This window comes from Callithrix jacchus, chromosome 12 (assembly GCF_049354715.1).
Source record: "Callithrix jacchus isolate 240 chromosome 12, calJac240_pri, whole genome shotgun sequence".
NCBI lineage: Eukaryota > Metazoa > Chordata > Mammalia > Primates > Cebidae > Callithrix > Callithrix jacchus.
Genome location: NC_133513.1, coordinates 85,648,945 through 85,665,272, shown reverse-complemented (window position 1 = coordinate 85,665,272; position 16,328 = coordinate 85,648,945). Strand labels below are relative to the sequence as shown.

General features: G+C 36.9%; 1 protein-coding gene across 28 annotated transcripts in view; it reads right to left on the bottom strand.

Annotated features, from left to right (window-relative positions):
* The window catches only part of EXOC6 (exocyst complex component 6), a 364,881-nt gene that overhangs the window by 130,865 nt on the left and 217,688 nt on the right, over positions 1-16,328 (bottom strand). For all 28 annotated transcript variants that reach the window (XR_013525005.1, XR_013525006.1, XR_013525007.1 and 25 more), the window contains 3 exons: positions 6,165-6,248; positions 850-896; positions 611-731 (listed from right to left, as the gene is read on the bottom strand). Coding sequence is in view for 25 of the 28 variants with exons in the window: in XM_054243102.2 (XP_054099077.1) it covers positions 611-731; positions 850-896; positions 6,165-6,248 (252 nt within the window). In the remaining 3 variants the exon portion in view is untranslated. The remainder of the gene's footprint in view (positions 1-610; positions 732-849; positions 897-6,164; positions 6,249-16,328) is intronic.

Here is a 16,328-nt window from a genome sequence, read left to right as displayed (position 1 = left end):
GGTAAACTACTACAACTGTCTTTCAAAAAGGCCTATAATGACTAAGTATTGTCTTTATAACACTAACATATTTGTTACTCCTACAAAAGGCATTAGGAAAATATCTGATCATTTAATTTTCATCTACAAAAACCTCTCATTACACAAAGGTTCATTATTTCAAATGCGTTCAAATTTTGAAAATTGCAAATTTTAAAGAAATTCACAATTACAGTGTATTACTGTAAATTGTAAACATCGAAGAACAAGTTCTATTGAGTTTTAATGGTAGAGTTTATTTTAGAAGCAAAGAATTGAAATGGTAATTAAAAACTCTTTCTTCATGGTGCTTTTCAGTGATCTAATGAAGAGGTCAGTTGAGACTAATGAGACCTGCTTCATTCTTCATTTTCTATAATGCTAGAATAAAAGTGTTTTGGGAAGCCCCTGTCCATTGCAAAATCATAGCCTCACATTACCAAACGAACACTTGACATTACTACTTCCAAATCTGAGCAATTACCAAAAAATGTAGAATGACGGAGGTACAGTTTTCCTCTGATATTTTCCAGCTCAGAAGTTCTTGAAGTAACAGAATTAAATTTTTAGTAATGTAAATTATCTGACTTACTGAATGAGCTCTCAGGACAGCAATTATCTTTGAGAGGGCCATGTTCCAAAGTTCATCAGTGTATGCCCTGGTTACTAATCCTTGGGTCACATGTAAAATGTGATCTTCTACCACAAAGAACCTAAAAACAGTAATTACCAAAGCATGTATTAAAAAAAAAACCCAAATAGAAAATAATTATTTCTAGCATTTAACATAATATAAAATTAATAATAGTTATTTCCATATTAGATACATACCCTACAATTTGAGTGAAATATCTTCTATAGCCATCAACTGTTTCATGCTTAAAATGAAAAATAAAAATCAATTTAAACCAATAAATACCGGTAACATAAAGGTAAGTTCCAAATCGCTAAAACTTCATTAACAAATATTTATTGAGAGCCTACTATATGCCACATACATTTTTAGGTACCAGGGATCTATCTGTAAATAACAAAAAGTCCTTACCCTCATGGAACATACATTCGAAAGGAGATAAACAAAAACAATTTTAAAAATAAATATGATTTCAGAACCCCCTTCTCAGTAGACTAGTTGAAGCTGTCATCATCTCTACTTTGACTACTATGCTATCCTCCCACAGAGTCTCCCCAACTTTCAGCCTTGTCCCCTAGTCTCTTTTCTATACAGCTGCCAGAATGATATTGTTCAAATATTAATCAGATTATATCTTCTACCAAAACCTTTTATGGTTTTATAATTGTCTATTGTTTATAATGGCTTATGACTGCCTATTGTTTACAATTTTAACAAAAGGCATACAGAAAAATATTTAATCATTTTATTTTCATTCAAAAAGTTTATTCTGTGAAATATTTCATATTTCAATTAAGTTCAAATGTTATATTTTGCAAATTTCATAAACCTGATCAAATTTTCAAACATCTAGGGTTTTTTTCAGGTGTTTTGGGGGAAGGACTGCTAATATATTTTAGCTTAGAAATACTATGATTGGAAAATATAGTCTACACGACACTAAATGCTTGATATTTCCTGATACTTCCTTTATAGAAGTATATAGTCAATTTTTTAATAACGGTCCCTGTTTGCTTGAAAAGAATATGTTCCTACAATTGGTGAAATAGGATTCTATATATCCATTAGATGAAGACTATTAAGCATGTTTTGTATTCTTACTGATATTATGTGTACTTGAAAAGAATATGTTCCTACAATTGTTGAAATAGGATTCTATATATCCATTAGATGAAGCCTATTAAGCATGTTTTGTATTCTTACTGATATTATGTCTACTTGGTTTAGAAGATACACATATTTTAAAACTCACCATACCTGAGGATTTTTCTGTTTCTCCTTGTAGTTGTGGCAATTTTCCTTTAAATACTGAGTCAATGTTATCGAGTACTTACAAGTTTAGAATTACCATTTTTGTATCAATTCAAAAGCACACAAATAACACAAATTTTATTCTTATCATTCTAGCTTTCCCTGTATTATATAAAAGTATATATACCCTGTTTCTAGTCTTTCAGTAGTTACTCTAGAAATCACATTACACATCAAGTAACCAAACTCGAAAGCTAGTCAATGTTTTTACTCTTCTGCTGGACACTTCAGACTGTAGGATAGTTTAATTTCATCAACTTCTATCTCATTCTGATGTTTATGTTATTGTTACATATTGTAATTCTATCTTCTTTTCTTATTGCTGCTGCACAAATTAAAATTCTATGTTGTTTTAATGTCCAAAATATTTTATTGTATTATTTCCTACAGCCATTTAGGATTTACCTAAATATTTATAGTTTTTGCTATTCATTCCTTCTTGCATCTCACATCTTCCATTTGGCTTCACATTCATTTTGTTTGAAGCATATCCTTAGAATCTCCTTAGTAAGGGTGTCTTAAGTGGCCAGCTCTGCTCTTCTTTGTCTGAAAACGTCTATCTTTGTCCTTGTTTCACTGGATATAGAATCCTAAGTTGATAGTTACTTTTTTCAGAATTGGAAATATTTTATTGTTTTGTCTACTTGAAAATAAACTCCTTTCTCTGTTTAAGATTTTCTATTTATGTTTGTTTTTAAAGTCAGGTTTATCGAGGTATAATTTACATACAATCAAATTAATTCCTTTTACATGTAGAGTTCACTGAGTTTTGACAAAGGTAGACAGTTGTGTAACCACCAGAAAAATCAAAACACACGTTTCCATCTCAGAAAGTTCTATCCTGCCCTTTTATAGAGAATTACCCTGCCAAACCCTTAGCCTTTGGCAACCACGGATCCCATTCTGTCCCAGAGTTCTGCCTTTTCAAAACTGTCATATAACTCATACTGTACATAACTTTATTGTAAATGAATTTTTTCACTTAGAATAATACTTTTGAGATTCATCCATATCACTGCATGTATCAATTCCCTTTTAGTGCCAAGTAGTTCCATTATATAAATCATACAATAATTTGTTTAATCACATGGATGTATTATAATTTACTCACTAGTTCATAGACATTCAGATGTCTCTAGTTTTTGGCATTTATAACAAAGCAACTACAAACATTCACGTATGAGCCACTGTATAAAGATACGTTTTCGTTTCTCATGGATAAATACCTAGGAGCAGGACTGGCAGGTCATATGAGAGTATGCTTAACATTGTAACAAATTGCTAAACCATTTTCCAAAGTGGCAAAGTGGCAGTATAATTTTATATCTATCAGAAGCGTATGAGAGTTCCACTTGATTCACATCCTCACCAGCACTTGCTATTATCAATTCTTTCAATTTTAGTCATTCTAGTAAAGTATGTAGCAGTATCTTACTGTGGTTTTAATTTGCATCACTCTGATGAAAAATTATATTGAACATTTTCTCATGTGCTTATTTCCCATCAGTATATCTTTGGTAAAATGTCTATTCAAACCTTTTATCCATTTATAAAAACTGGTTCATCTGGCTTCAATTACTGAGTTATACAAGTTCTTTACATATTCTGGATAAAGCCATTTTTAGGCATGAGTTCTGCAAATATTTTCTCCAAATCCATGTCTTGCCTTTTCATTTTCTTAACACCTTTTGGAAAGCAGAAGTTTTAAATTTTGATGTTCAAATCATCCATTTTTTTTCTTTTATGCTCATGCTTTATGTATCTCACATGGGAAAATATTGTAGATAATACATTGTAGAATACTGCAGAACCCAAGGTAATAAAGATTTGATCCTTAGTTTTTTTCTAAAAGTTTACGACTTTAGCTCTTACATTTAGGTCTATGATCCATTCTTGAATTGTTAAATGAATCAACATTCATTTTTTGCATATGAATCATTTAATTCTATTGCAGTCAGAGGACAGACTTTGTATGATTTCAGGCTTTTTATATTTGTTTTGTTTTGTTTTTGAGACACAGTCTCATTCTTGTCACCCAGGCTAAAGTGCAATGGTGCAATCACAGCTCACTGCAACCTCTACCTCCCGGGTTCAAGCAACTCTCCTGCCTCACCCTCCTGAGTAGCTGGGATTACAGGCACGCACCACTATACCTGGCTAATTTTTGTATTTTTTGTAGAGATGGGTTTCACCATGTTAACCAGGCTGATCTCAAACTCCTGACCTCAGGTGATCTGCCCGCCTCCGCCTCCCAAAATACTGTGATTACAGGAATGAGTCACCACGCTTGGCCCAGCTTTTTATATTTGTTGATGTTTGTTTTATGGCCCAGAATATGATCTTGGTGAATCTTCCATGTGCACTTGAAAAGCATGTGTATTCTGCCATTTGGGGTGGAGTATTCAATAAATGTCAATCAGATCAAGATAGATGGTAATAGTTTTCAGGTCTTCTATTCCTCTTTATCTTTGGTGTTCTGCAATTTAACTGTAAGGTTTCTAAGAGTGTATTTTTTATTGAAGCTACTTGGGATTCCTTGGGCTTGACTCTGCGGATTTCTATTTCTCATCTGTCCTAGAAAATTCTCAGCCATATGGCATTAAATATTCTTCAGTCTCATTTGCTCTATTCTCTTTTTGAAACTCCAATTAGATATACATTAGACTTCTCTGAATCCCTTATGTCTCTCTTCTGTAGTCTCTTCAGTCTCTTTGTAAAGATTAGTTTCTTCATATTAACTAAGAGAGAATTCATCAACTGTTAAATCTATTCATAATATTTTTAACTTCAGTTAATATATATTTAATTTATAGATATTCTACTTGATATTTCTTCACATCTATTTGGTCATTCTTTATAGTTTCTGCTCCCTATTTATATTAGCAAGCTTGCCTTTTATTTCTTTGAATATATTAAGTAGCACCATTATATACTCTATGGCTAATAAATCAAATATCAAGTCTTTTAGAATTTATTTCTGTTGTTAACATTTCTTATGATTCTCACTTGTTTGGTAATTATTTCTGACTGTGAATTGCTCATTTTAACTCTGGAATGAAGGTGCAGAGATCTGTATTTGCTTCTGCCAGGCACCTGGAGATAGTATCAGGATGGAAACACTTCAAATATCAAGCTTGAGATGTCTTTGACTATCCAAGTATAATGAATTTGGGTTGCAAATACAAGTGGTAACAAACTGCTTGTTATGAATTTTCAGAGGGGTTTTTTCTCTCATTCACTCAGCACTAAGATTTGAGATGGGTAATTTTCCTCACAGTATTTGCCAGAGGGAACAGAAACGTTTTTAGATAGTTTTATCTCTAGCTCATCCTAATAATGGGGCTTTAAATCCTTTGGAGACTCAGCTTTACAAGTGGGACAATCTCTTACTAGACACCTACTTTGGGTGGGCTCTGGGCTTAGCAATCTGTACCCAAAGTCCTCAAAACTCATGCTTTCCTACTCAGCAGATGCTCCTTATTTATATAGGGTAAAAGCTATATTCAGTGCTTCATTAAACCTATCTGCGTTTCTACCTTCATTTGGGTTTCCCTGTTTTGTTTGTTTTATAGTCAGATGTACTGAGGTATAAGTCAGATACAATAAAACTCTTTCATATTCAGTTTCTATGAGTTTTACAAACATGTCTTCTAATGTAACTATCCCCACAACCAATATATAAAACAGTACCTTATTCACTTCATTCCTGGTCTTTTTTGTTTGTTTTAAATGTCTATCTAGCATCTTCAGTTGTATTTTCAGTGGGAAAATTCATCAAGGTACATAATCCATTATATTGTCAAAATCCACTATTTTGTCAGAAACTATCATTCCCTGATATTTTATATATTTACTTGTTGGCCTTTTTTTTTTTAAGTTCACTATCTATCTTTCCTAACAGAATGTAAGCTATTCTATTGCAAAAGGTACATAATCCACTATATTGTCAGAAACCAATTATCATTCCCTGATATTTTATATATTTACTTCTTTACCTAATAGAATGTAAGCTCATGAGAAAAGGAACTTGTCTGTTTGGTTCACTGCTGTACTCTTAGCACCTAAACCAATGTTTGAAAATGGTAGGTGTTCAATAAATATTTGTAGTTGAATGAATAGTGATACATGCGGTGAAGAAATTAAAAGAGGATAAGGGGATAAAAAGTAACGACATAACCAATTCAAAATACCCCATACTTACCATATTTGACTGGGGTTGCAATACCAGTCTTGCTTGTTTCTTTCTTTGTTTTCGATAATAGTTTTCAAATGTTTCCTCATCACCCTAAAATAAAATCAGCAGAGTAATAAAAAATACACACACACACACACACACACACACACACACACCCCACAGCTAAAACAAATACTTCTTTACTCTCGAGTCATTTTTAATTTTCTAACTAGAATGTAAATGTTTAATAGCATTTCATACAGAATGTTAAGAATAAGTTTTGCCACTATAGTTTAAAGACAGCAATTTTTTTGTATCATGACTATTAGGAAGAATAAAGTTACGTTTAAACAACTGGACATGTACCGAACTTATTATTTAGGCTTTATAGATTTTTCTATTGAAAAAAACAAAATATGGCTATCAGTGAGGGAAGCCCAATGAAAGATTAGCTCCAAAGCCTAATCTTCTGAGCATGTTACACAAAGCCCAACATGATCTGGCAATCTTCCTCCAGCCCCTGCCTCATCTCTTGGTACTCTCTTACTCTCAATATATCCATACACCATTCTCTTTTCACTTCTAGCCTTTTGTGCAGGCTATTTCTGAAATATGTTTCCTATTCCCCTATGATTTTTTACTCATCCTTCAGGACTCGCCAGAGATATTACTTCCTTTAGAAGGCTTTCCCTAACTTCCGAAGGCTTGTTATTTCCTGCCATCCCATAGCAACCTGTACCTCCCTATCAAAGAACTTATACCATGCTATAATTTCCTAGTTAGTCTATCTCACTGCTGTCCAACGAAACTCCCTCCCTGTGAAGATGGACGTTTTCTAAGACTGCACTGTGTAAAATGGTAGCCCACTAGTCACATGTGGCTATAGAGCATTTGAAATGTGGCCAATCTGAATGAGACATTGACTTTTCAATTTAAGTTTTAATTATTTAACTAGCTACATATAGCTAGTGGCTACCTTATCCATAACAGAGATCTACCTTTACCACTCGACTCTATTAGAACATGGTCCACATTCCATCAAGTTCATCACTGTATCCTTATCACTTAGAAAAATGCTTGGCATGCAGAAGGCACTCAATAAATATTAGCGAAGTGAATAACTGAAAAACTAAATAAATTACTATATATCAATCCCCTCTGTCTTCCTCTCTGCTTAAAGAGAACCCATTCAATATCAGAAGGAAAGGTCGAGAACCATTCTCCTACTCATCTAAGGCTCCACAGTCAAAAGAAAAAAATTAACTACAGGAAAAAAAAATGTCAAAACCTATATTTTCACTAAAAAAAGTATGATTTTATTTTCTTTATACTTAAGTCGCTACAACAAACATGACTTTTCTTAGTACTGTCTAAAGTAAATGCATAATGTAAAAAGTATTTTTACCTAGGTATCCTATAGCAAACTTTTTCCTAGTATTTTATACTCAAACAATTAAAATAATTTCAAAAAGCTATAATGTCCCTCACATAATTTTAATATGATAACTAATTTTTTTCACCATAAATAAATGTAGAGGATTTAACACTTAAGGATAAAATGGAACTTAAAAATAAAACTGTTACATCCTCATTTAAACATATCCAGCCATCACTCATTTAAAAAAATATAGGGCTGGTGCAGTGGCTCATACTTTAATCCCAGTAACTTGGGAGGCGGAGGCAGAAGGATCACTTGAAGCCAGGAGTTCAAGACCAGCCTGGGCAACATGGTGAAACTCCATCTTTAAAGAAAAATTTAAAAATTAAAAAGGCACGTTGGTACGTGCCTGTAATCCCAACTACTCAAGAGGCTAAGGCAAGAGGATTGTTTGAGCCCAGGAGTTCCAAGCGACAGTGGGGTATGATTATACCACTGCAATCCAGCTGGGGCAGTAGAATGAGACCTTATCTCTGTTTTACTTTTTTTTTTTTTTCCATTTTCTTTTCTCCTCAGATTCTTTTTTACCATGAAAGCCATATCTAAAAAAGTATAAAGTATGTAAATATACACAGAGAGAGATAACTATGAATACGTTATTAACATTTAGAAAGTCTACATTTTTCTTTTTGAACTCCTATTTCCAGTCCATTACCCTTACAGAACTTTCTCTAACTTAATTTTTAAAAGCATTGTCTAATATGATCATGTTTTACTTTTATATCTGAGATTATAAGGCTTTACATGTTATGGTGTTTTTTTTTCTTCTGTATTAACTTATTATAATCAGTATTTAACTGACATAAATAACATAAGTATATCATACATTTTGATAATGAGTAAACCCAAAAGTAAATTTTTATTGGAAATAAATATCTTAATAGAATGAGTGAGGCTTCCCCATGCCTCATTAATAATACACATTCTGACTAAAATTCTGACCTGCAGATTTAGGGCGTTTTTTTAAGTCCACCCTAAAACCTAAAATCTAATTAGCAAAGCCAGTCCTCACCATCAAACTAGTAAGTCAAATTGTACTTGGTGTCTCTAAAGAAAAGTCTGACAAAGTTTCACTTCAAAAAAGTTAAGATGAGGCTCAAATCAGAGGGCTGCTCGAGGCCAGGGGTTCACGATCAGCCTGGGCAACATGTCAAGATATCTCTTTTAAATATATATGTATTTTTATTTTTTTTTTTTATTGCATTTTAGGTTTTGGGGTACATGTGCAGAACATACAAGATAGTTGCAAAGGTACACACGTGGCAGTGTGATTTGCTGTCTTCCTCCCCTTCACCCACATCTGGCATCCCCATGCTATCCATCCCCAGCTCCCCCCTCCGCTGTCCTTCCCCTATTCCCCCCAATAGACCCCAGGGTGTAGTGCTCCCCTCCCTGTGTCCATGTGTTCTCATTGTTCATCACCCACCTATGAGTGAGAATATGCGGTATTTCATTTTCTGTTCTTATATCAGTTTGCTGAGAATGATGTTCTCCAAATTCATCCATGTCCCCACAAAGGACACGAACTCATCGTTTTTGATTGCTGCGTAATATTCCATGGTGTATATGTGCCACATTTTCCCTGTCCAGTCTATCATCGATGGGCATTTGGGTTGGTTCCAGGTCTTTGCTATTGTAAATAGTGCTGCAATGAACATTTGTGCGCATGTGTCCTTATAGTAGAACAATTTATAGTCCTTTGGATATATACCCAGTAATGCGATTACTGGGTCAAATGGAATTTCTATTTCTAGGTCTTTGAGGAATCGCCACACTGTCTTCCACAATGGTTGAACTAATTTACACTCCCACCAACAGTGTAAAAGTGTTCCTATTTCTCCACATCCTCTCCAGCATCTGTTGTCTCCAGATTTTTTAATGATCGCCATTCTAACTGGCGTGAGATGGTATCTCAATGTGGTTTTGATTTGCATTTCTCTGATGACCAGTGATGATGAGCCTTTTTTCATATGTTTGTTGGCCTCATGTATGTCTTCTTTTGTAAAGTGTCTGTTCATATCCTTTGCCCATTTTTGAATGGGCTTGTTTTTTTCTTGTAAATCTGTTTAAGCTCTTTGTAAATTCTGGATATCAGCCCTTTGTCAGATGGGTAAACTGCAAAAATTTTTTCCCATTCTGTTGGTTGCCAATTCACTCTAATGACTGTTTCTTTTGCCGTGCAGAAACTGTGGCATTTGATTAGGTCCCATTTGTCTAATTTGGCTTTTGCTGCCAATGCTTTTGGTGTTTTGGTCATGAAGTCCTTGCCTACTCCTATGTCCTGAATGGTTTTGCCTAGATTTTCTTCTAGGGTTTTTATGGTGTCAGGTCTTATGTTTAAGTCTTTAATCCATCTGGAGTTAATTTTAGTGTAAGGTGTCAGGAAGGGTCCAGTTTCTGCTTTCTGCACATGGCTAGCCAGTTTTCCCAACACCATTTATTAAACAGGGAATCCTTTCCCCATTGCTTGTTTTTGTCAGGTTTATCAAAGATTGTATGGTAGTAGATATGTTGTGTTGCCCCCGATCCCTCTGTTCTGTTCCATTGGTCTATATCTCTGTTTTGGTACCAGTACCATGCTGTTTTGATTACCGTAGCCTTGTAGTATAGTTTGAAGTCCGGTAGTGTGATGCCTTCTGCTGTGTTCTTTTTGCTTAGCATTGACTTGGCTATGCGGGCTCTCTTTTGGTTCCATATGAAGTTCAAGGTGGTTTTTTCCAGTTCTGTGAAGAAAGTCAATAGTAGCTTGATAGGGATAGCATTGAGTCTGTAAATTACTTTGGGCAGTATGGCCATTTTCACAATATTGATTCTTCCTAACCATGAACATGGAATATTTCTCCATCTGTTTGTGTCCTCTCTTATTTCACTGAGCAGTGGTTTGTAGTTCTCCTTGAAGAGATCCCTTATATTCCTTGTTAGTTGTAATCCTAGGTATTTTATTCTCTTTGTTGCAAATATGAATGGCAGTTCGTTCTTGATTTGGCTCTCTTTAAGTCTGTTATTGGTGTATAGGAATGCTTGTGATTTTTGCACATTGATTTTATATCCTGAGACTTTGCTGAAGTTGCTTACCAGTTTCAGGAATTTTTGGGCTGAGACGATGGGGTCTTCTAGATATGTCATCTGCAAATAGAGACAATTTGGCTTCCTCCTTTCCTATTTTTATACCCTTTATTTCTTTTTCTTGCTTGATTGCTCTGGCTAGAACTTCCAGTACTATATTGAATAGGAGTGGTGAGAGAGGGCATCCTTGTCTAGTGCCAGATTTCAAAAGGAATGCTTCCAGTTTTTGCCCATTCAGTATGATATTGGCTGTTGGTTTGTTGTAAATAGCTTATTATTTTGAGATATGTTCCATCAATACCGAGTTTATTGAGGGTTTTTAGCATAAAGGGCTGTTGAATTTTGTCAAAGGCCTTCTCTGCATCGATGGAGATAATCATGTGGTTTTTGTTTTTGGTTCTGTTTATGTGGTGAATTACGTTTATAGACTTGCATATGTTGAACCAGCCTTGCATCCCTGGGATGAATCCCACTTGATCATGGTGGATAAGCTTTTTGATGTGCTGTTGCAATCGGCTTGCCAGTATTTTATTGAAGATTTTTGCGTCTATGTTCATCACGGATATTGGCCTTAAGTTTTCTTTTCTTGTTAAGCCTCTGCTGGGTTTTGGTATCAGGATGATATTGGTTTCATAAAATGATTTGGAAAGGATTCCCTCTTTTTGGATTATTTGGAATAGTTTCAGAAGGAATGGTAACAGTTCCTCTTTGTGTGTCTGGTAGAATTCGGCTGTGAACCCATCTGGACCTGGGCTTTTTTTGTGTGGTAGGCTCTTAATTGCTGCCCCAACTTCAGACCTTGTTATTGGTCTATTCATAGTTTCGGCTTCCTCCTCATTTAGGCTTGGGAGGACACAAGTGTCCAGGAATTTATCCATTTCTTCCAGGTTTACTAGTTTATGTGCGTAGAGTTGTTTGTAATATTCTCTGATGATGGTTTGAATTTCTGTGGAATCTGTGGTGATTTCCCCTTTATCGTTTTTTATTGCATCTATTTGGTTATTCTCTCTTTTCTTTTTTATCAATCTGGCTAGTGGTCTTTCTATTTTGTTGTCTTTTCAAAAAACAAGCTCTTTGATTTATTGATTTTTTGAAGGGTTTTTCATGTCTCTATCTCCTTCAGTTCTGCTCTGATCTTAGTTATTTCTTGTCTTCTGCTAGGTTTTGAGTTTTTTTGATCTTGCTCTTCTAGCTCTTTCAATTTTGATGTTAGGGTATCAATTTTGGATATCTCCACTCTTCTCATGTGGGCACTTATAGCTATATATTTTCCTCTAGAGACTGCTTTAAATGTGTCCCAGAGATTCTGGTATGTTGTGTCTTCGTTCTCATTGGTCTTGAAGAACTTCTTTATTTCTGCCTTCATTTCATCGTTTATCCAATCAACATTCAAGAGCCAGTTGTTCAGTTTCCATGAAGCTGTGCGATTCTGAGTTAGTTTCTGAATTCTGAGTTCTAACTTGATTGCACTATAGTCTGTGAGACTGTTTGGTATGATTTCAGTTGTTTTGCATTTGCTGAGGAGTGATTTACTTCCAATTATGTGGTCAATTTAAGAGTAGGTTTGATGTGGTGCTAAGAAGAATGTATAGTCTGTGGATTTGGGGTGGAGAGTTCTGTAAATGTCTATCAGGTTTGCTTGTTTCAGGTCTCAGTTCAAGTGCTGGATTTCCTTGTTAATTTTCTGTCTGGTTGATCTCTCTAATATTGACTGTGGAGTGTTAAAGTCTCCCACTATTATTGTGTGGGAGTCTAAGTCTCTTTGTAAGTTGTTAAGAACCTGCCTTATATATTTGGGTGCTCCTATATTGGGTCCATATATATTTAGGATCGTTAGCTCTTCTTGTTGTTTCAATCCTTTTACCATTATGTAATGTCCTTCTTTGTCTCTTTTGATCTTTGTTGCTTTAAAGTCTATTTTATCAGAGACGAGAACTGCAACTCCTGCTTTTTTTTTTTGCTCTCCATTTGCTTGGTAAATCTTCCTCCATCCCTTTATTTTGAGCCTTTGTGTATACTTGCATGTGAGATGTGTTTCCTGGATACAGCACACCGATGGGTTTTGGCTTTTTATCCAATTTGCCAGTCTGTGTCTTTTGATTGGTGCATTTAGCCCATTTACATTTAGGGTTAATATTCTTATATGTGAATTTGATACTGCCATTTTGATGCTAGCTGACTGTTTTGCCCATTAGTTGATGCAGATTCTTCATTTTCTTGATGCTCTTTAGCATTTGGTATGTTTTTGGAATGGCTGGTACTGGTTGTTCCTTTCTATGTGTAGTGCCTCTTTCAGGAGCTCTTGTAAAGCAGGCCTGGTGGTGACAAAACCTCTGACTACTTGCTTGTTCGCAAAGGATTTTATTTTTCCTTCACTTATGAAGCTCAGTTTGGCTGGATATGAAATTCTGGGTTGAAAGTTCTTTTCTTTAAGGATGTTGAATATTGGTCCCCACTCTCTTCTGGTTTGTAGAGTTTCTGCCGAGTGATCTGCTGTGAGTCTGATAGGCTTCTCTTTGTGGATGACCCAACCTATCTCTCTGGCTGCCCTTAGTATTTTCTCTTTCATTTCAACCCTGGTGAATCTGACGATTGTGTGCCTTAGGGTTGCTCTTCTTGCGGAATATCTTTGTGGTATTCTCTGTATTTCCTGGACTTGAATATTGGTCTGCCTTGATAGGTTGGGGTATTTTCCTGGATAATATCCTGAAGAGTATTTTCTAGCTTGGATTCATTCTGTTCGTCACATTCAGGTACACCTATCAAACGTAGATTAGGTCTCTTCACATAGTCCCACATTTCCTGGAGACTTTGTTCATTCTTTTTTGCACTTTTTTGTCTAATCTTGGCTTCTCGTTTTATTTCATTGAGTTGATCTTCAACTTCTGATATCCTTTCTTCTGCTTGGTCAATTCGGCTGTTGAAACTTGTGCATGCTTCACGAAGTTCTCATGTTATGTTTTTCAGCTCCTTCAATTCACTCATATTCCTCTCTAAGTTGTCCATTCTTGTTATCATTTCCTCAAATCTTTTTTCAAGTTTCTTAGTTTCTTTGCATTGAGTTAGAATGTGTTCTTTTAGCTCACGGAAGTTTCTCATTACCCACTTTCTGAAGTCTGATTCTGTTATTTCATCACACTCATTCTCTGTCCAGCTTTGTTCCCTTGCTGGTGAGGAGTTGTGGTCCCTTGTAGGAGGTGAGATGTTCTGGTTTTGGGTGTTTTCCTCCTTTTTGCGCTGATTTCTTCCCATCTTTGTGGATTTATCCACCTGTCGTCTGAGTAGTTGCTGATTTTCCAATTGGGTCTCTGAGTGGATGTCCAGATTCTTGATGATGAAGTATTTCTGTTTCTTAGCTCTCCTTCTAACAGTCTGGCCCCTCTGCTGTAGGACTACTGAGGTCCACTCCAGGCCCTGCTTGCCTGGGGTACACTTATAGCAGCTGCAGAACCATGGGGGTTGCTACCCGTTTCTTCTTCTGCTATCTTTGTCCCTGAATGATGCCCACCAAATGTCAGTCTGATCAGTCCTTTGTGAGGTGACTGGATATATGGGGGTCAGGGAGCTGCTTGAGGAGACTGTATGTACTTTATACTTGAGGAGACAGTCTGTAGTTTATAGGAGCTCAAGTGCTGAGCTGTGAGCTCCGTTGTTCATTCAGGGCTGCTAGGCAGGTACGTTTAAGTCTGCTGCAGCAGAACTCATAAAGACCCTTTTTTTTCCTCAAGTGCTCTGACCCGGGGAGTTAGGGCTTTATTTATGAGTATCCATTGCACTGTCCTGCTCAGCAAGGAGGCAGGCTAATCACTGCCTGCCTGTAGTGGCTATGCTGAGCTGCCATGGGCTCCGCCCTGTTGCCATGGGCTCCGCCCTGCTGTCGTGGGCCCTGCCCTGCTGCCATGGCCTCTGCCCTGCTGCCATGTATAATTCCCTGTAGTCCTGTTTATATGGGTATGGTTAGAGCTGCCGTGGTGATGATGGCCCACCTCTGTAGTGGCGGACTCTCTGTTATGGTGGGTGCCCTCGGCAACGGCAGGCTGCGTCAGCAATGGCAGTGTACCTCCGTAGAGGTCGAGTGCCTTGGTAATGGCAGACGCCCCTCCCCCTCTGAGCTGCACCATCCTGGGTTCAGCTGTGCTTGCCGTGAAACTCTCAACCCCGAGCATTTCCAATTGCTGTTTTGTTTTTATGGGGGTGGGACCCGCCGAGCCTGATCACCTGGCTCCCTGCCTCAGAGCCCTTTTTTTTTTTTAAGTTGAACTGTTGACTCTCTCCCAGGTGTTCCAGTCGCCTGCTGAAAGGGCGCCAGGATCTGTGTGATTTCCCGTGCAGCGACCCATTGCACCGGCTGGAGCAACGTTGCTGCCTGGTAATCTCCTGGCCTGGCTTTTTGTTTAAGTCCCATTTAATCAGATGAATGTGGTAATCTGCCTTCCGAAATCTCCAATTACCTGTTTAACAGGGCAACCAAACCAGTGTATTTTGTATGGAATGCCGCTGCACTGTGGCCCCAGCCCAAACAGCCATGCTGGCCCAAACAGCCGCGCTGGCAGACCGTGGGGCGCCTACACCTGGGGATCTCCTCGTCTGTGGGCAATAAAGATCCATCTGGAAATGCGGTGTCCACTCACCATCTGTGGTTTCACTGGGAGCTGCAATCCTGAGTTGGTCCTACAGCACCATCTTCTCTCTCCCTCAAATATATATGTATTTTTAAATTAGCCAGGCATAGTGGCATGCACCTGTAGTCCCAGCTACTTTAGAGGCTGAGGCAGGAGGATCACTTGAACCCCCCAGGAATTCAAAGCTGCAGTGAGCTATGATTGCACCACTGCACTCCAGGCTGGACAATAGTGAGACCCCCATCTCTTAAACAAAACAAACAAAATTACATCATGAAAACCACTGAGAAATTATGGGTTCACACCACCAGGCATGTTGGCTTACACAGCAATTTGGGAGTCCGAGGCGGGCAGACCACTTGAGTGATCTGAAGTTAATTTGAAGGTTTGAGACCAACCGGGCCAACAAGGTGAAACACTGTTTTTACTAAAAATACAAAAATTAGCCAGGCATGGTAGCACATACCTGTAATCCCAGTTACTCAGAAGACTGAGGCATGATAATTGCTTGAACCTGAGAGGCAGAGGTTGCAGTGAGCCAAGATCATGCCACTGCGCTCCAGCCTGGACAATAGAGAGAAACCCTCAAAAAAAATTATAGGATTTCAAAAAGCAATCAAGATTATTTAAACCCAGTGTGACCGTTTTTTGCATTTGCATACCTTAAAATCAAGATAATAAGTCAGTTTCTCATTACTTATTCTGTTTCTCATTACTTAATTTATAATAGTACAATGTGCTATATACCTAAAATTCTAAGTTTTTGTGAAGTAAGGAAGATAATAAACAATACTAATATGCCATCCATTAACATCTGAACATACATAAAACTCTGTTGTTCAACTTTTGGAAATAATTAAATACAATCAAGTATAAAAATCAGAGATATAAAAAAGAATAAAATAAAGTATATTTTCACTTATCAGTGGGAGCTAAGCTATGGGTATATGGGGGGATGTGGAGTGGTATAATGAACACTGGAGACTCAGAAAGGGAGTGAAAGATGAAAAAAATCACCCATTGGGTACAATGTACACTATTCAGGTAACAAGTATACTAAAAGTC